Consider the following 21,100-nt stretch of genomic DNA (forward strand, 5'->3'; position numbering starts at 1 on the left):
ATGACCTTTTTTTATTTTTGCACTTTTTTTTTTTCCTTTTTTTTTTTTTTTTTGTAGATCACTTTTATTGCAATTGCAACAAATGTAAACATCCATTGCGATAACAATCATGACAGGTCTGCTTTTTTTGGAAAAACCCCACATCTCTCCTCTACAATGGAAAGTATTAGATCAGATAAAAAAGATTGTTCTAATGCTTTGCCCCCCAAAAAATGGTCCTGTTTACATTTGGCTGGAAGTGACGTTATGATGTTGCTTTGGTCCTGCTAGTCATAGAGATTAGCTGAGGCCATCTTTCCTCAGCTAATCTCTATGCCCAGTTGCCGTGACTGCCGGATCGGTTTCCAGGTTCACGGATCAGGCAGGTAAGCCACTGGAAAGCGGTATGGGGGGCAGCAACAAACCCTCCCACCGTTTCTAAACGTGATCCAGCAGCTAATCAGCTGCCTTGATCACTTTTAGGAGAAACAGCAGTAGGTGAGGAACTTTTATTACCGGAGTTATGGCATCTAGCTGCAGCCAAAACCCCTGGAACTCCACTGTATGTGTATATACCTATAGTAGTCTTGAAGTTGTACGTGTGCAATTCATGAACAGTCCCAGTTTTTCTTACTCCATGAACTTTGATTACTTTTTTTTGTTTTATTTCCTTGGTTCTGTGATCTAGTACAGCCTTTTTCAACCAGGGTGCCCAGACCGCCTGTGGTGCCTAATGGGTTTTTCAGGGGTACCTTTAGCAAAATGCCTAAAAATTACCCAAAAATTGTCAAGGCAGTGAACAGATATATTACACAAAACATCCTAACAACCAAAGAAGTAATTGGTTGATAAGGAGGATATCAGGTGCCTGCATCCTTGTTTTCCTCTCTCCATCATAAGTGGGGTTATGTCAGCTAAGTGGAATGCTAATCAGTACCAGTTTGCAAAGGTGTATTTGCTTTGTAAAAATCACCTCTAATGATGGGTGTCTTTTTATGTGTGTGGATATTGCTGTATTATGTAAAACTATTAGTTTAGATTTTTTTCCATTTTAGAATCGGGTGCCTGCAGAATCTTAGAGGATGCCTTGACTGAAAAAAGGTTGAGAAACACTGATCAAGTTTACCCTTTTCCCTAAAAGATCCTTTTTAAATGAGGGTAATGACTCTGGTAAATTATTATCTATAAAGAAAGTAAATGTGATGCATCTTGTGTTTACAGCGGACAGAAGCTCTGATGACTTGCAGTGGTTGCTGAAAATGGCACAAGATGACCCAATGCCATATATAAGGTATGTCATGCATGTACATTTCACTTAAAACATGAAAACTGCAAAGAAACTTGTTTTTGGTTAGCTTTGCACAAATCAGGCTCTAATACAAGACAGAAGCATTTTTTTTATTAAAAGAACAAGTCCCGTGGCTGATGTTTATACTGACCAGCACTCCGGGGTATTTAGTTTTTTAGAGGGAATTAAAGTTCTGCATATTGAAGCTATACACCGCTAGGTGGCAGCAGAGTTCAGCTCTCATGTTATTGGGCAGTTTCACAGATGTATGGTAAGCTGATTTAGAGAGCAGGTCATCCAGCAACAGATAACGTATTTTATTTTACTGCCAGGTTTCTGTGATTTATAATCCAGGTGTTATTGATGTGAGCTGGGTAGACTTCTGCCAGTCCTCCAGTGAACCATGGCTGTGCTATTAAAAGTGATTTTTCTTAATTTTCCATTACTGTACACAGGGTGAGTATTCAGGTGTTCTGGGTTATGCTGCTGCCTTCAGTAAATTGGACACTGGCAAAACAAAGCTGTAAGGACAACCCAGTATGACCACTTTCTTTTTTTTTTCCTACTCCTTTTTCACGTTATAGTTTCCTACTAGCAAAATTCTTCGGTTGCTAATTTTGCAGCTTCCATCTTCTGTGTGGAAGATGCAGGGCTGGCCTTTAATGCAGAGTCCAGTGCTTAAATAAGAATTAGACACTCGTCTAGGTATCTATGATGCAAAATTCTGAGTTGTCTGCAGAGTGCTTTACAGTTCCAGGTCCATGCTGCACCCACTAGTGGAAGCCTGTCCGAATACCCCTTTGGGGGCATTCCCTCTGGGGGGGGAAAGTCTGTCTGATATGCATTTGATGCCCTGCATGGGCTGCTGTCACCCATCCAGACCATGTTTGGTGAGTAACAGGGCTTGCCACCTATCTTTTGTAGGAGTTGGAAGTCTGTTTCCTCTCCCTAAGGGGGTTATGCTATGGGAGCTGCCTTCCTTTAAATCATGTACCAATCAACACCATTGGAGCTTTGCGACAGATATTTAACTTTTTGTTTTGTGTGTGCCTGCTGAGGACAAAGACACACCATTTTGGTGCTGCAACTTTTTGTACATTTGTCACTTGTCTTGTGGAGGTTGCAACTCACTCATGTTGCTATTACAGGCTCCTTTTTAAAGGCTATGTCAAACCCCCACCTTCTACTAGTCCTGCCCTATGTGCATGCAATTGCTTTTAATCTCTGTTAGTGCTTCAGCCTCCTATCCTGCTAGGTCAAGGCTACCTCTTCCTTGCTGATGCCTTACAGTACTTGGGTCACAGACAGCATTGATCCTTCTTGCTCATCAGTGTTTTTGTGGGTACCCCTTGTTCAAATCCTTCACTGGCATATTTAGTATTACAGAACATAGGTGCAAGGGCAGCAGTATATGTGCAGCAGGATCTTTGCACAACCTTCTTCTGAGGAAACAGTCAACTCCGGCTCTGTCAGTGCTGGAGCCAACTTATTGCTTGGAGCATTTTGGTTTGATCTTTGGTACAGACCTGTCCAAGGTTTTCCTCCCCATGGGCAAACTCCAGTCTGTCTGTTTCCATGTTTGGACTTGAATCTAATGGTGTCCTCCTTCAAAGTAGGTACATATGCCATATTTAAATCAACGTCATTGCAACATTTTGGCTGTGTGCATCAAGAGGATGCAGTCTCTTGTTTTGTCCCATACACTTGACCAGCAGGACCAATCTTGCCCTGGTGTAGTGGGTCACAAGTTTAGCACTGGAATCTGGGATGTCCTTGCTGCAAGTGGTTTGGAAGATGCTTACAATGGATACCAGCTTGTTGAACTGGGGAGGAATCCGAAGTACCCTCTCAGTACAAGGATATTGGTTGTTGGAGGAAGGTCGGCTCCTGATCACTATTCCATAACTCAGAGCATTTTTGTTATACCTTCAATGCTGGATCTTTGCCTTCCAGGATTCAATCTGACATTGCCATGGCAGTGGCTTACATCAAGCTTTAGGGAGGCAGTAGAACTCTCGTGGCTCAAAGAGAAGTAGATCCATCTATTACTGGCCTGGGTGCAACTTCACGTTCCAGCCCTGGCTATTGTGCACATCCCAGACATGAAAAATTGAGACTTCCTCAGTTGGCAGCATACGGATTTCAGAGAATTGTCTGTTCAAGACCTTTTCCAAGACCAATGTCATAGGTAGGGAATGCTGAACATTGATTTCCAGACTTCAGGTTCAGGAGGGCATTTCAGTGATTCTCATTAAACCAACCTGGCCCAGGAGGATGTGGTTCTTGGACCTCTTCAATCTTCTGGCAAATTCACTGGGACCTCATCTGGTTCTGTAGCCTCTTCGATGACTGCCATTTGCACATATTTGGGATATTTCTCTTGTTGTCTACTTGTGGAATTGCTTTTCTCGTCACCACTACCTCTGCAGGGTGAGTTTAGGAGTTGTTGGCCTTAGCCTGTAATGAACCGTTCACAAAGACAAAGTGTCACTATGTCAAGAAGCTCTTTCCTCCCACGGTGGTTTCTTCCTTTCACTATAACCTGGACATTGTTTTACCACCCCTCTCTCCTGCTATTAAACATCATAAGGAGATTCCCTCCAATGTCTGGTACATGTTGTTCAAGTCTATCAGCCCCCTTTTGACAGTCCACGCTCTATTTTTCTTTTCAGAAGGTCCCCATAAGCAACTGCCTGATTCTCATGCCACTGTTCATAGGTGAATTGAACAGCTCATCATCCAATCTAATGACCTCAAGGAAAGGCTACTCCTTTCCTGGTCAAAGTACAGTCTACTAGATCAGCTAGTGCTTCATGTGCTTTTCAGCATCAGTCACGTTTTTCAGATTTGCAAGGCTACCACTTGCTCTTCTGTTCACATGTTTAAGTTTTACCAGATGGATGTTCAGGTCTCAGCTAATGCTGTTTTTGGTAGGAAGGTTCTTCAGGTGGCTCTCTAAGCTCAGTTAACTCTGTTTTGTCTTTTGAGGCCCTGTTAGCCTTAGATTATTCTGTTGCCCACCCATCAGTTGGACTGAATTTGGATGTACATTCTGCTGTCAACAGATGAGTCACTGGTTGTCAAGGACATGGTGGGTTCCAGCTCTTAACAGCTATTCACTTGTTGCTAAGGACGTGGCGGTTCCCGGCTCTTTGACAACCAGCTATACAACCAAACCCTGACTTGGGCCCTGAAGGAGTTAACTCATTTGTGTGGGTCCAGAAAAAGATCAATAAACACCCAGCAATTGTCTGTGAGGGGGTGTAAAGCAGTGCACACTGAGGGACAAGAGTGGTGGGCTGTTTTGTGTTTGAGATGGTCAAGTTGCTGGTTACCTGGCCTTTGAGATTATATTATCATTATTATTATACAGGATTTATATAGCGCCAACAGTTTGCTCAGCGCTTTACAATATAAAGAAAGACAATACAGCAACAATACAGTTCAATACAAGAGGGAAAGGAGGGCCCTGCTCCTTGGAGCTTACAATCTAGGAGGGAGGGGCTAGTGGTACAAAAGGTAGTAACTGTGGGGGATGGACTGGTTGGAAGAGTAGAAGATTCCAGTATTAGCTGAGGGCAGGATAAGCTTCCCTGAAGAGAGAGGTTTTCAGAGATCGCCTAAAAGTGAGCAGAGTAGGCGATAGTCTGATAAATTGGGGTAGAGAGTTCCAGAGGATGGTGGAAGCTCTGGAGAAGTCCTGGAGACAAACATGGGAGGAGGAGACAAGGGAGCTAGAGAGTAGGCGTTCTTGCGAGGAGCGGAGAGTACGGTTTGAGTGATGTTTAGAGACAAGATCGGTGATGTAATTTGGGGCAGAGTTATAAATGGCTTTATACGTTTTTGTTAGTGTTTTGAATTTTATGCATTGGGCAATGGGAAGCCAGTGGAGGGATTGGCAGAGAGGGGTGGCAGATACAGAACGGTTAGTAAGGTGGATGAGTCTGGCAGCATCATTCATGATAGACTGAAGAGGGGATAGCCTGCGATGAGGTAGGCCAATGAGGAGGGAGTTACGATAGTCAAGGCGAGATATGACAAGGGAGTGAATAAGTTGCTTAGAGATTTCCGAGGTTAGGAACGGGCGTATCTTGGAGATGTTGCGGAGGTGAAGTCTACAAGATTTGGACAGTGATTGGATTTGGGGCTGAAAGGACAGATGGGAGTCTAGGATTACACCTAGTACCCTAGCATGAGAGGAGGGACTGATGATTGTGTTATTGATCTTGATGGAGAAGTCAGGAGAGGGGGCACGGGCTGGGGGGAATACTAAGAGCTCAGTTTTGGAAAGCTTGAGTTTGAGGAAGTGGAGTGACATCCATGCCGATATGTCAGTAGATTAGTAATGCGAGTGGAGACTGAAGGGGTGAGGTGAGGGGTAGAAAGATAGATTTGTGTGTCATCCGCATAGAGATGGTACTTAAAGCCATGGGAGTTTATCAAGTGACCAAGGGAGGAGGTGTAGAAGGAGAAGAGAAGGGGTCCAAGGACAGAACCTTGAGGGACCCCTACAGAAAGAGGGAGCTAATGCAAAAGATGAGGTTAGGTTGAAGAGTTGGGATGTAGCCGGGTTGTTGACATTAATGGGGATGTTAAAATCTTCGAGAATGATAGTGGGTAGTTTAGAGGAGAGAAAGTAGGGTAGCCAGGCGAAGAAATCATCAAAGCGGGACACCGGTCCAGGAGGCCGATAGATCACTGCAATCCTCAGAGAAATGGGAGAAAACAGCCGGATGCAGTGATTCTTGAAAGAAGAGAAGGATAGAGAGGGAGGGTTAGGTTGGACTTGAAAGGTGCTCAGTGGGGATAGAAGCAAACCAACCCCACCACCTTTCCAACCACTGGGTCTGAGTGAGTGGGTCCAGAGAAGGCCTCCATAGGAAAGTGCTGCGGAAGAATCAAAATCTGCTGCTTGGAGCCAGGTTTCTGTAATTGCTACTAGGTTAAGGGAGCGGGTGACAAAAAGGTCATGGACAGAGGTGAGTTTATTACAGACAGAGCGGGCATTCCAGAGCGCACATGAAAAACGGAGGGTGGTTTTTGGGAGCATAGGGACTGATATTAAATTGAGGGGATTGCAGCTTTTCCCGGAAGAAAGGATGCCTGGTGTGGGGGTGAAATAGTGGAGGACCAGGGTTTGGGGAGATATTCCCAGAGGTTAGGAGAAGACGGGTGAAGAAAGTAACATGGGAGCGGGATGTACACGAGTGCACATGCCTTCCAGTCCTGGTGTTTGGATCAGCAGGAGAGTGAAGTATCAGCAGGAGGTGATGAGAGCAGTAGTAGGGAGATGGTAGCAGTAAGGTTGAGATGTACAAGTTTTGGGGTGGAGCAGAGGGATAAAGAATTGAGATTTTGGGAACGCAGGAAAATAATATGAAAAGGAGGAGTAGAGGGGACATATTAAAAGGTACACGGAGTGGGACTCAGACTTGTAAGAGATGTTTCCCAGGGTGTTTGCTTGCTGTCTGTCCAGCATGCAGTAGAGTTTCTTGTTGTATATTCCTGCTGCTTGAGTTATCCTGCTTTAGTTCAACTGCTGTACTTAACTGCTTCTTAGCACTCCATCAACGCAGCACTCACGCAAAAGCAGCACCCCATCAGTGACTGTGCCCCCCATCAGTTGAGATCCTTGGAGCAATCAGGGATTTTAACCCTGTATGGAACAGGGTTATGTGGGCGATGAGCCATATCTTTACATTTCAACCACAAGTGTATGGACTATTTGTTTTGTCTGGCATATACAAAATTTTGAGTGGTTATATCATACAGTGCCTACATCAGCTCCGAAATGTGTTTGGCCAGTTTTAAATTGTATGGAATGTACATGGTTTTAAATATACATTAATAAAACAAAAAAAAAACAATCAAATACTGGGTCATTTTATTTTGCGTAACTATTTCCTAGGTCATTTTTTGCTATTACTGCTTAAATACACCTATTTGTTACAAACAAAAACTGGATATCTTACAAAATAAAACATTGTTGCTTTTTTTCCCACTGCTGAAATTGACTGTGGTTTTGGACTGGATAATTAAGTCTCTTACCATTTTGCCTGCAACACATTAGCACCCAAGAGTAGGGGGTATTTTGGGAGGCTCTATGTCTGGGGAGGTTGGCTCAAATTATTACAAGCGATGTGAACACATGTAGACCTCGCTAAATACAAACCAGAAGAGATCCGCTTTAGGGTATAGTTGAAAGCCAGATATATGTTTAGCTTTGACAGCAGTTAGCTGACTTTGTGTGTGTTCCTTTTGGTTTATATATGCCGGGTGTGTGTTTTTGAAAATGTATTCTCTGCTGTCTTGTGGCAAGCTACACAGCAGTTAAGACGCAATAACGTGACTCTGCTTTTTCTATGTTCTAGACAGGGAACGCTGATTTGAAAGCGCTCATAAATTGTAAGAGGCCCCTTTTGTGGGGATAACCACAGCGTTAGCAGATGGAGGGGCTGTTCTGGCAAACAACTACGAGTAATATCTTTATGCCGCCAGCATAAGTAACTGTTCTTTACTTACTGCGGTGACCTTGCGTGTGCTTTTTTTCCTCTCATTTAAAAAGCAGCCACCAAACACTGAATGAAATTAAAAACAGTCGATGTGCTGACCTTTCCCAAATAAGCAGCTCACCGCAGGCAAGCGCCTTGCTCACGGGTGGAGGCAGGACACCCTGTCAAACGTGGTTATCTATATTTATAAAATCTATACTTTTCATGTATCGTAAACCATTGCATTTTTTTAAATTAAGATACAATTTTTTTTTGTTTTACAGAATAAGTTCACCTCTCAGCCTGGGTTCACACTTGTGCAGTGCGGCATATCACATGTGATTCGCAAAGGAACCGCACCGTATTCCTGTGGAAATCACATTTGAATTCTGTGCAGTGCGATTTGAGCCATACATTTTGTATGGCTCAAATCGAACCGCATCAGCACCAAAAAGGTGCAGGACCCTTTTTTTGGTCTGCACTAGAATCGAATCTCATGGGTATTCACACCCATGCGATCCGATTCTGCACATGGCACCATGTTTTGTGGACCGATTTCAGGTTTATTGTTAATCTACACACCCGCAGTGGTTCGCAGGAAGGGGGTGCGACTGTGATGTGGTGCAGAATTCGCACAGAAACCGCTGCAAATTCTGTACCACATCAGTGTGAACCCAGGCTCAAGAAAAAATAATAAATGCAAATATTTTTGCAGGAAAAAAATATGCCTCTTATATTTTTTCCTGCAGGAACTTGGAAAGCATTGCACCCATGATCAGTGGATCAGGGATGCAATGTTAGGCTTTTGCAGACAATCCCTACAGCATGGGTGCTCAACCTGTGGCTCTCCAAAGATAGAGGCATGATGGGACTTGTAGTTCTGTGACAGCAGGGGGGCCGCAGGTTGAGCACCCATGCCCTACAGCTTTCTGCCTGTACCTTCATATGGGCTATCAATTTGAAAGCTGCAGGGCTTGTGAATGCTCACCAGCACCCTCACAGTTCATTCAGAACTACAAGCCATCAGCTGCATTGGCTGATGGTAGTTGTAGTTCATTTTTTCACAGGAAACTGTGACTGTGACCATGTTGATGAAGTCCCATACAGCCATGCTGTTTTTAAATTGTGACAGAGGGCACGGATAGAAGATCCCCCACCTGCTGTCACACTGAGGAGAAGATTGGGGAACTGGCAAGAGGAGCTGGAACATGTAACATGTTCAAAAAAGTGAATTTAGCCTTTAATAAGTCTTTAAGCATTATCAAATGGTAGTGCTGTTACAGAAGGTACAGATGTACAATGGAACATAACTCTGATCCCCAGGATAACCAAAACAGCAAGGCAGTTGTTTTACAGGGCCCTGTTGGCTGCTTGCTGTACTGCACATTGGAAGCAAAGTGATATGACTCTATGCGGCACTGCAGTAGGAAGAATGGAGTTATGATGTAGTAGACATTTAAGGAATCCCAAGAGCCAGAAAAGGAAAAAAAGGAAATCAGACCAAAAGAATGAAACCGTGGGCAAATAGGCTGTAGCTGAGGGTTGGGGAAGAGGGAAGGGAAAAGGGTTGGGATGAGGTGGGAGTTGGGTGTCCATTGAGGGACGTCTGGGTTGTGACAACTGCTTACTTGATAGCATTATAGGATGTGATTCTTGAATTGTGCAGAGCTCCTGCTGAATCTTTTAAAGTACACTCATCGCTCACTTTATTAGATACACCTGTTCAATTGCTTGGTAACACAAATTGCTAATCAGCCAATCACATGGCAGCAACTCAATGCATTTAGGCATCTAGACGTGGTGAAGACGACTTGCTAAAGTTCAAACCGAGCATCAGAATTGGGAAGAAAGGGGATTTAAGTGACTGAAGATGACATGGATGTTGGTGCTAGACGGGCTGGTCTTAGTATTTCAAAAACTGTAAACCCTAGAGATGGTTGTGTTTCTGAAAATCCCAGTAGATCAGCAGAGAATGGTCCAAAAAAGAGAAAATATCCAGTGATCGGCAGTTGTGTGGATGAAAATGCCTTGTTGATGTATGAGGTCAGAAGAGAATGGGCAGACTAGTTTGAGATGATAAAAAGGCAACCGTAATTCATGTCAATAGGGACCTAATTCTCTGAGGAATGTTTCCAACATCTTGTTGAATCTATGCCACTAAGAATTAAGGCAGTTCTAAAGGCAAAAGGGGGTCCAACCCGCTACTAGCAAGGTGTACCTAATAAAGTGCCATTCGCATTTACTAAAAAAACTGCCTATGCAGGTAAGAGTAGTGTCTGTAGATAAAAACAAACTGTGCAGCTCTGACTAACGTTGAATAAAACCGTTGCTATGTATGTGTAGGCCATTTACGTACCTCTCAAACCTTGGGTGGAATGCTCCCCGGATGTTGCCAAGGATGTTGCTAAGTGAGGCCTGGTCATTACTGCTCACCTCTTCTATCACAGGAGTGAGTTCTCAAATGCTGAGCTCAGAGCTACTTCATCAGGGAAGAGAAAGAGAGCATGTGAGTGGTTTTGAATTAGAGAAAAGCTCACTCCTGTGATAATGGAGGTGAGCAGTTACAACTAGGCCTCACTTAGAAACCTCCTGGGAATATTTCAGTCAGGCTATGGGAGGTACAGTATGTAAATGGACTACACTTAAAACAAGGACATTGTTCACTCTTACCAAAAAAAAAAACTGCTTATGTAGATAAGGGCCACCTGTAGGTAAAAACTAAAGTTGAACTAACCCTTTAGCCCTGGTTCACATATGTGCGTTCCTACAGGCCGCGTTTTGCGTGGGCACAAGAGCCCATTCATTTGAATGGACTCCCGTGCCGCGGGACACATAGGGAATAAGTCTCTCTGTTCCCAATGCGGTTGCGATTTCCAGTGCGGGCGGCGTGTCATTAGAATTTATGGCACCCACTTGTGGGTCCGCATTCTTCTGCGTGCACGGATTTTTGTGCTGATCCGCAGCGGCACCACCCCGCACATATGTGAACCTAGCCTTAACCACTTGCCGCCCAGCCACCGCATATAAACGGAGGCAGGGTGGCACTCGTAGGCAAAAGCACGTTTTAAAACGGCTGCCTTCAAAACAGGTAGGGGGAGCGCGCCCGCCCTACCTATCTGTCCCGCGGGTGTCAGCCGCCGGGTCACGGACGGTTTTTACCGGCCGTTTTCCTGCGATTGACGGTGATCGCTGACACAGAGCAGGGCTGCATTGTTTACACACAGCCCTGTTCTGTGTCAGTTCTCTGACAGCTTGTGAGAAGCTGCAGAGTTTCTCTCCCTCGATCAGCTCCCCCCTCCCCCCCCCCCGTCCAGTACACACCCCCGCCCCCCCCCCCCCGTCCAGTACACACCCCCGCCCCCTAGTAAAACACTCCCCTTACACAGCAAATTCTAAAAATGTTAACCCCTTCCTCCCCAGTGACATTAGTACAGTTTCAGTGGTTTTTTTTCACTGATCACTGTATTGGTGTCACTGGGGATGTCAGTGACCCCAAGTCAGTTCCCCCCCCAGTGTCAAAATGTCCGCCGCAGTCCTGCCATAAGTCGCTGGTCGCCGCCATATGTCGCTGATCGCCGCCATATGTCGCTGATCGGCGCCATTATTAGTATAAATAAAAATTCCAGTATCTTTCCCGCCATTTGTAAACGCTATAACTTTCACGTAAACCAATTAATTTACACATATTGGGATTTTTTTTTTAGCAAAGACATGTCGCAGAATGCATTTTGGCAGAAATTTGACTAAATTTGATTTTTGCATTTTTTTTTTTTTTTTTACTGGACATGTTTTATAGCAAAAAGTCCAAAATATTGGTGGTTTTTTTCCTCAAAATTGTCAGCCTTTTTTTTTATAGCGCAAAAAATAAAAACCGCATAGGCAATCCAATACCACCGAAAGAAAGCTCAATTTGTGGGGAAAAAAGGATGTAAATTTAATTTATGTACCATATTGCATGACCGCGCAATTGTCCGTTAAACTAGCGCAGCGCTGTATAGCAGAAAAATGGCGTAAATTGCAGTATTTATACCATAGTTTGTAGACGCTATAACTTCCACACAAAGCAATCAATATACACTTATTGGGATTTTTTTTTACCAAAAACATGGAGCAGAATACATTTTGGCCTAAATTTATAACCAACTTTGAATTTACTATATATTTTTTATAGCTGAAAATAAAAAATATTGTTTTTCTTCAAAATTTTTGGCCTTTTTTTGTTTATAGCGTGAAAAATAAAAAGCGCACAGGTGATCAAATTACACCGAAAGAAAGCTCTATTTGTGTGAAAAAAAGGACGTAAATTTAGTTTGGGTGCAGCATTGCATGACCGCGCAATTATCAGTTGAATTAGTGCAGCGCCGAGTAGCAAAAAGAGGCCTGGTCATTAAGGGGGGTAAATCCTCAGGAGCTCAAGTGGTTAAAGGATAAGTTCACCTTTAGGTTACATGTTACACCCATATTTAGGGTGTAAAATGTTACTAATCAATACCTGTTTAAATAAAATGTTCCTAATCACATGTTTTTCACCCCCAGAGACACTGTCGCAGTTAAAACCTGCGTAGCTCCACCCACACAGCAGCGTCATTCATTCACAGACATCTGTGAATGAAAAAAAAAAACAAGTCCAGTCCGCCACTGCAGATGGCTTTTAGTTCTCAATGAACTACGGGTGCACTGATTAGCACACTTGTAGTCTATTGACATTTCCTACAGCTTTCAGGAATAGAGTCTGCAATTATGGCAGGGAGATCTTGCTGTTAGGGTATTCAAGACATAAGAAAAGATCTGACTTGTCCCACTGGGCTTCACCTATAACGGAATATCTGTTGTGTAGTCTGGCCCTTTAATACTGCCCAGTTGGATGGATTGATCCTTTAAAGCTGCCCAATAGTATGCAGTAAGATATTTTTATTCATTACTGCTGTAAAAACTACATGAAAGTGCTTATGGGGGGGCAGATCTTAGGAAACCAGGTCCCCTCATACTTTCTCCCTCTACAAATCTGCATTTCTTATCTACACCTCCTCCCTCCACGCCGCCAAGCAGGCCTACTTTGTTAACCTAATAAACACCCTCTCCTCCTGCCCCCGCCGACTCTTCTCCACCTTCAACTCCCTGCTCTCCCCCCCCCCCTCCTCCACTCAGTACCTCTCTCACCGCCCACGAAATTGCCACCCATTTCCACAACAAGATTGACGCTATCCGTAAGGACATCGTCAACTTGCAATCTACCTCCCCACCTAGCCTCCTCGCCCCCGTCACCCCTTCATCTCCCCCCTCCTCTGCCCTCACAACCGCACTGCCCCCCTCCTCTCCCAATGCCCCGCCCACCATAACCCCCCCCGCACTGCACTCCCTCAGCCCTGTCACTACTGAGGAAGTCGCCAAAGTCCTCTCAAAAGCCCGCCTCACTACCTGCCCCCTGGACCCTATCCCCTCTCAACTCCTCCGGTCACCCCCCTCTTCCCTCATCCGCTCCCTCACCCACATCTTCAATCTCTCCCTCTCTACTGGCGTATTCCCCTCCCCCCTAAAGCACGCGCATATCACCCCCATCCTCAAAAAGCCCTCCCTGGATCCCGCGGACCCCAACAACCTCAGACCCATCTCCCTGCTGCCACTCACCTCCAAGCTCCTTGAACGCTTAGTCTACGATCGCCTAAGCTCCCACCTTACTGACAATAACCTCCTTGACCCTCTACAGTCCGGCTTCCGTCCCCTACACTCCACTGAAACCGCCCTCCTCAAAATCACTAACGACCTACTCAACGCCAAAGCCAAGGGCGACTACTCTGTCCTCCTTCTCCTGGACCTCTCTGCGGCCTTCGACACAGTTGACCACCCCCTCCTTCTTAATAAACTACTCTCCCTTGGCATCGGAGATGCTGCTCTCTCTTGGTTCTCATCCTACCTATCCCGACGCTCCTTCAGTGTCACCTACAATGGTGCCACCTCCCCCTCCCTCCCCCTCTCTGTTGGGGTCCCCCAAGGCTCTGTCCTTGGACCCCTTCTCTTCTCCATCTACACCTCCTCCCTGGGCAAACTCATACAATCTCACGGCTTCAACTATCACCTCTATGCTGACGACACCCAAATCTACCTCTCCACCCCTCACCTCACCCCCACTATCTCCGCCCGCATCACTCACCTCCTAAATGACATCTCAGACTGGATGTCGCTACATTTCCTCAAGATTAACCTCTCCAAAACCGAGCTTCTCGTCTTTCCCCCTGCCCACACCCCCCCCCCCCCATCCTATCCATCATCACCAACAACTCCACTATCACTTCCGCCCCGCAAGCCAAAGTCCTTGGCGTCATTCTTGACGCGAACCTCTCCCTCCAACCGCATGTCAAATCACTCACAAACACATGCAGGCTCCATCTTCGCAACATTGCCAAGATCCGCTCCTTCCTCACCCCAGACACCACCAAACTTCTAGTACACTCCCTCATCATCTCACGCCTTGACTACTGCAACTCCCTCCTCACTGGCCTACCCAAGTGCAGGCTCTCCCCGCTCCAGACCATCCTGAACTCAGCTGCCAGACTCATCCACCTTACCACCCGCTCCACCTCTGCCACCCCCCTCTGCCTCTCCCTCCACTGGCTCCCGATTGCCCAACGCATCAAATTTAAACTCCTTACCCTGACCTACAAAGCCGTTCACAACACTGCCCCTGACTACCTCACCAATCTGATCACCAGGTACCACCCTACCCGTACCCTTCGCTCCTCACAGGACCTCCTTCTATCCTGCTCCCTGGTCTCCTCCTCCCATGCACGACTGCAGGACTTCTCCAGGTCCTCCCCCATCCTCTGGAACTCACTGCCCCAATCCATCAGACTGTCGCCTTCTCTATTCACATTCAGGCGCTCCCTCAAAACCCATCTCTTCAGGGAAGCCTACCCCACCCTCACCTAACGGCCATCCTCCCTCATTCCTCCTACCACTTCATCCCCCCCAGCCACTTCCTACTGTACCTTTACCCCCTCCCTCCTAGATTGTAAGCTCGTAAGAGTAGGGCCCTCTTACCCCTCGTACGCTGTCTGTCTTTGTTGTACTGTGCCATGTATTGTCCCCCCCTATTGTACAGCGCTGAGCAAACCCTTTGGCGCTATATAAACTCGTAGTAATAATAATAATAATAATAATCTTCTCTTTCCCTTTTTGTTTTTTATAAGAGGTAGTGTGTAATACAGTTTGACATGTCAGCATCCATAGCCATGTGTGTACAATATCCTGTCAGTTGTGTTGATCTTGTTTCCACTGGTGGCAGCGATAACCACAGCAATGTGTTTAGACATTGAAATAATTAATGACCTGTTTATTTGGATTAAGACAATTGTTTTTCAAATTGTTTCCAAGTGTTTGAGGATGTGCTGTCTGTTTGTCTTGGTTGTGCAATTACTGTGCATTCTTTAACCCCTTTTAGTGAGCTACACAGGCAAGTTTTATGTCAATCCGGTAGGTAGCTGCCAGTAAGTGAATTGCATTGCTGCTATACTACCCATATAGAGCCGGGGTGATATTCTGTTTTCACAAAAGTTTCGTACATGGGAACCACAGATGAGTATAATGTTCAGGTTCCATATACACGGGGAATTTTAATAACGCTGGTAACGTTAGCTGTGTAAAGTCATGTTAAAAAAACGTGAGGTTTTTCTTTAGCATTTAGCTGCGTTTTTTTTGTGTTTGCTAGAGGTTTTTTTTTTTTTTTTTGTAGTAAAAAAAAAGTCCAAAAATGCTTATTTACCACGTTTTGCTGCTTTTTTCAGCGTTCGAGCATTTTTGCAGATCCTCTAGAAACTTAATAGGTCTAGGGGGTTTTTCTCCTGCCAAAAAACGTTGATTACAGTCTGTTTGCATGGACACATAGGATAACATGCTGGGGAGTTTACTGGCTGTAGGAAAAAAAACGTCAAAAGCCAAAAACAGCCACTGTAAAAACGTCCAGTGTGCATGAGAACTCAAAGTTTGCACAATCAGATGTTATGTTTTATTTACATTTTCTGATTTCTAGGCACAAGATCTTTTACATGTTGACAAAGAACCCACCATTCACAAAGAACATGGAGTCGCCCTTGTGTAATGAAGCTCTTGTTGACCAGCTCTGGAAGCTGATGAATTCAGGTAACTCACCAAAAAGACTTATATGGAACGTATATATCTAGTACAGTTTTTATTTTACAATTTTTTTTTTTTCTTTTTAAATGAAAAGTTCTAAGATTATTCTCCGTTTTTTTTTTATTTTTTTTTTTTTTTATAATTTTTTTATTGGAGCATTAAAAGATGAAAAACATCATTTGTACAGTGGTACATTATATACAGGTCAAAGACAGTTGTCATTTTTATATTCATTCAACATTTATTTTTCGGTTATTATTATGCAAGCTTCATTTCTATAACATTTGCATTAATGCAAGAGGTAGCCTACTTGCTTTTTGGTAGCCTGTGTAACGAATGCTTATGATTTGCCTATATTACAGGGAAAGTTCCTCCTTAATGTGTTACTAAACCCACAACAGTAAAATTAGTCTGTATATGCAGTACAGCATGCTTGTTATACTCACTGTGGAACCTAAGGGGTTAATCTTCCGCAATGTGTAAAAAGGATGTTTGATCATGTCTTCTCTGATCCTCCCCTTATTCTATTGTCCCCAATACATCTGCTGATAGAATAGAGCCTTGGGGGCAAGCTGCACATGCTCAGTTTCGTGTGTATTGCTAGAGAGTTTTTTTTTTTTCTTTATTAGAAGAATGCATATGATCGGCACAGGGCCAATCGGCACTGTCTAGACAGAGGGTCAGGTGATATGCAGCCTTATAGGACAATCTGGGTAGAATGAAAACTCCCCCTACAAGCTTTAACCAGTGCTCTGCTGAACACTGATAGAAGTCACAAGACTGCTATATACTGCTGATGAGAAAAGGTATTTAGCAGTTTATATTTCCTAAAATAATTGCATTTTCATGTACTGTAGGAGACCGGATATAGTGAATGCAAGGTCATATATATAGTAACACTTTAGGGCTCAGTTCACACTAGCCGACTCCAACGTTGAGTGATTTTCAGTGTGACTTTGGAGTCCAACTTTGATACAACTTAAATGCCAGAAAGTGTAAAAGTTGTATCAAAGTCTCATCAAAGTAGTGCAGGAACTTTTTCTGAAGTCAAAGTGACTTCAGTATTGTCCATTGGAATGGCTCTCAGAGATGCATGGCATTTCACTTGTTCTGCGACTTTGGGTCTCACAGTTCGGATCCTAAGTCTCAGAAGTGTGATCCGAGCCTAAAGCAGAACTTCACTCTCTCAGTCAACACTGACTGTTGTTAATCCCTACGCTGCAAGCATTCGTAAATGGATAGGAAAGTATGTCATTTTTACTCATTTTAAACTTTTTATTTTTGTACTTCAGTTACCTCCTGGTTTCCATGCCTAGGCAAATGATGTCATACATCCCAAGAGTCTTCAGGAGGGGAGGAGGGTTTTTCGTATCTAAACACACTCTCCTGCCTCCATGCCTGAGCTAAGGGTAGATGGATTCCAGGAAGTAAATGCTGCATGAATCATCTGTCCTTATTCAAGATGGTCTTGGCCAGAAATGCTAGGGGGTGTTTGTCAACGTGATTTCTTAGGGAAATAAAGAATGAAGACATAGATGGATGGGCAGGAACAGTGGTTTTGGTTTGTGGTGCTCAGATGCAGGGAAAATCCACTTTAACAGTTTCTGATCACTGCAAACGGAAAGTTCTGTTTTTAATAATCAGAGCAAACTCACCCATCCATCCATGTCTACATGCTTTATTTTGTTTTGAAATCACTTTGAAAAACACCCCTCTAGCATGTCTAGCCACAGCCATCTTGAGTGGGGCAGATGATTCATGTAGCAGTTACTTCCTGGAATCCATCTGCCTTTAGTTCCGGCATACAGGCAGGAGGGAATGCTTAGCTGAGAATGCACCTCCTCCAGATGAAAGAAAATGATGCCCCTGAAGACTTCTGGAATGCAGGACATAATTTTGGCATAGGCCAGAAACCATGAAGCAACTGAAGAAAAAAAAAAAAGTTTAAAACAAGAAAATATACTGGTAACATTAGTAAATAGATAGGAAGGTATATTATAAGGATTAAAAATAGCTAATGTTGATTGAGAGAGTTTAGTTCTGCTTTAAGTGTAATTTGGAAGTCAGGAACCACAGGGAAATCGCATGGTCAAAAAGATCATGCCATTTCCCTGCATTCACCTTTTTTCATTTTTTTTTTTTTTTGTTTGTGTGTGGAAAACACAAACACGGCAGCCCCTTCAAAGGAATTGGGTGCCGTGCCGAGGCAAACTAGGGTCACACGGCCCACGCAACTGTGCACCAGGGCTTAAAGCTGAATTCCAGCTGCTTTGTAAAATGCTCTGGATTACTAGGGGTTAAGTTCAATGAATTGCATGCAACCTTGTGGACTTGTCTCTTAAATTTACTAGTTCTATTTTTACTTAGCACTAGGAGTACAGCTATTGCTTACTTATGGCACTTCAAAGCTGGACTTTCTCTCTGCCTGCCCCTCCCCTCCTCCTGCCCAGTCACAGAGTGCTTTGTATTATGTGAACTCATTCAAAAAACCCAAAGGCTTCTATGAATGGACAGTGGAGGAGCATTGTGGGCAAAGTTGCTGTGTGCAAGAAAGTATTGTCTCTCCAGTCAGAGCCCTAAGAGTATAGTGATAGCTGCCTTCCCAGAGCTCCATAAAACTCTGTGAAGAGATAAGTCCACAGGTGGCATTCACCTCGACGTATCCCATAGTATTCCAGCACATTTTACAAAGTTCAGCTTTTAACATCTGTGCTCAAAGTAAAACAAATATGAAAATTAAAGTAGAAAACGCAAAAGGAGATATACCTCCAAATATCAAATTATAACATAGAATGTGTTGCGCTACAAATCATATACAGAAAATAAATACCATCATGAATTATTAGACGTGAAAAATACCCGCATGCATAATCATTGTAAGAAAGTGTCCATAGAGTGCTTATACTGTACTTCATAATCCGTATAAGTCCCATAACCTCTAAAAGCCAACAAAGTCTCCTTCGATTTGCAAATTTATTCTGTGTCCACCAACACTGATGATAGTGACAAGATGTCAGCTTCCCAAATTGCATTGACCCCCCTTACTCTGAGCAATAAAATATGGCATCAGCTGTAAATTTCCAACCTCAATGGTGTTTCTCCACACACATTATGGGATTATATCCATCCAAGATTTCCTAAGCAACACACTTGATCTCCACCAGTATAAACTCATGCAAAACCAAACCGGATATCATATGTACTCTCCAGCGCCTCAGGATATGCACAGCCAAAAGGGAAGCCAAGGGTACCAGGACAGCGACAACCAAAGGAAATGTTCCAGGGGTGCAGCCCTCCTCAGACGGGGAAATCAGCCACTGGATAGAGAGAAAACAGGTGGTGCACACACCTAGTGCATTATCCAAGGTTTATTGTAGGAATGAAATAATAAAAACCTACTCAGACGAAGCATGTGTCTAAAAAGCATAGAAAAATGACAATGGCCACAACGGCGGGCAAGGTGTTCTGATGACCAACCTCTGATGCTGATGTATGATGTATGGACAGAAAGAACCTCGCTGTTGATGCCTGCAGGAAAGGGATTCGTCCCCGAAACGCGTCAGCCATTTGACCGCACTGACAGTGAGAACACCTTGCCCGCCGTTGTGGCCATTGTCATTTTTCTATGCTTTTTAGATACATGCTTCGTCTGTGAGTATGTTTTTATTATTTCATTCCTACAATAAACCTTGGATAATGCACTAGGTGTGTGCGCCACCTGTTTTCTCTCTATCATGCAAAGCCCAGCATAAAGGCACTCCTTTTATAATAAGCTCATTCCCAACGTATGCTGTACATACATTGTCACTAGGACATTGACAACAGCAACTATTTGTTGAAGGTAATACCTACTGGATGGTCACACATGACACTGTCACAGGGTGTGAGATGGCTTACAAAAACAGCACAGGGCAGAATGATGGGGAATAACCATTATCTGTGGCGTGTATCCCCTGCCTGGAGTTCTGCTTTAAGTGTACAGAGCCTAGGAACAAGTTGCTTGTGTTGCATAAAGGGCTCTAGCAAAGCTGAGCAGTATTTAATGTGCCCCATGTAAATACTTATTTGTGAAGCCTTTCATTGAGAAAAGACTCTCTGGCATATGCATTTAACCACAATCTCTGTCCCCTGGGATACCACACATAGACTGCTGGCTTAATTACTAACTGAGGCCATCTTTAGGGGACTTTTTTGGTTTTCCTGCTCAGGTTTCTCCCATAATGTGTGAAAGGGATATTTGAGCCTGTCACATCAACAACACTTGTAACTTTTTGGAAACCACGTGCTGAGCAGGCACCATGCGCTTCATGGCTTCCCACTGAGAGTGTTTGTAAAAGTGCTTGATGTGTGCATCAGGAAAAACATAAAAGCCTTGCAACCAAAGTGTCAGGTATGAGCCTGAGTTCTCTTGACAGGCAAGAAGAAGAAGCCGTGTGTGAAATAGCTTAATTTACAGATGGCACATAGATATGTAAAGCTCAACCAGGCAGAAAAAAATTATAACAGGCAGTGGTGCTGTGACCGCACTGCAAGGGTTAATTGCTTCTTTTATGTAGGGGAAAGGAGATATAGTTTTACTCACTTGATCCTCTGCTCCTCTGGCAGGCAGTGCTCCCCCATGATCCAGTGGCGGACTGTCCCTCATTGTCCTCACATCCAGAACAGGGCTGTGGACCTTGTTCTGGTCTTGATGACATCAGGACCCTAGACCACTAGAGCATGGGGGTGCAGAAGATGCCGGGACCAGTCTAGCTCTGGGGAGGAGAGGAGAATTGGGTAAGTATATTTCCTTTTATTGTTCCCCTAGACATAAATGAGTGATTAACCCAGTGCAAGAACAGCCCCACTGCAAGTGATAATCTTTTATTTGCGCTGTGCTTTAAAACCCATCTCAGGGCAAATTTCTGTCCCTTCCTCGGCTGCTAGCAACTCAAAGAGGGGGGGTCTGCATGGTACCCTTCGTGTTATAAACGTGTCCTGCAAAGCTGATAGTAGCATTACAGAAGACTGGTTACTGAACGCACAGTTGGCTAGCTAGGGTGACTTGTCTCAGGATTTGCAGCCATTGGCAGACAGCATTTCCTGGTGAATTACACCTGTGGCTGCATGAAGAAGTGCCCCAGCAATAAAGTTCAAAGATCTTACTTTACTTTTTTTTTATTTCTTAAATGGCCCAGCTTTAGTACAACAATTTCATGCAAATTTTCAAAAA

The 21,100-nt window shown here is 44.1% G+C and overlaps 1 protein-coding gene across 2 annotated transcripts in view; it reads left to right on the plus strand.

Moving 5' to 3' along the window:
• The window catches only part of TAF2 (TATA-box binding protein associated factor 2), a 128,646-nt gene that overhangs the window by 78,295 nt on the left and 29,251 nt on the right, over nt 1–21,100 (plus strand). For both annotated transcript variants that reach the window (XM_089659051.1, XM_089659052.1), the window contains exons 21-22: nt 1,201–1,270; nt 15,785–15,894. In XM_089659051.1, the coding sequence (XP_089515177.1) occupies nt 1,201–1,270; nt 15,785–15,894 (180 nt within the window). The remainder of the gene's footprint in view (nt 1–1,200; nt 1,271–15,784; nt 15,895–21,100) is intronic.

Source organism: Staurois parvus, unplaced genomic scaffold, assembly GCF_062004578.1.
Source record: "Staurois parvus isolate SC_StPar_1 unplaced genomic scaffold, SC_StPar_1.0 ptg000030l, whole genome shotgun sequence".
Lineage (NCBI taxonomy): Eukaryota > Metazoa > Chordata > Amphibia > Anura > Ranidae > Staurois > Staurois parvus.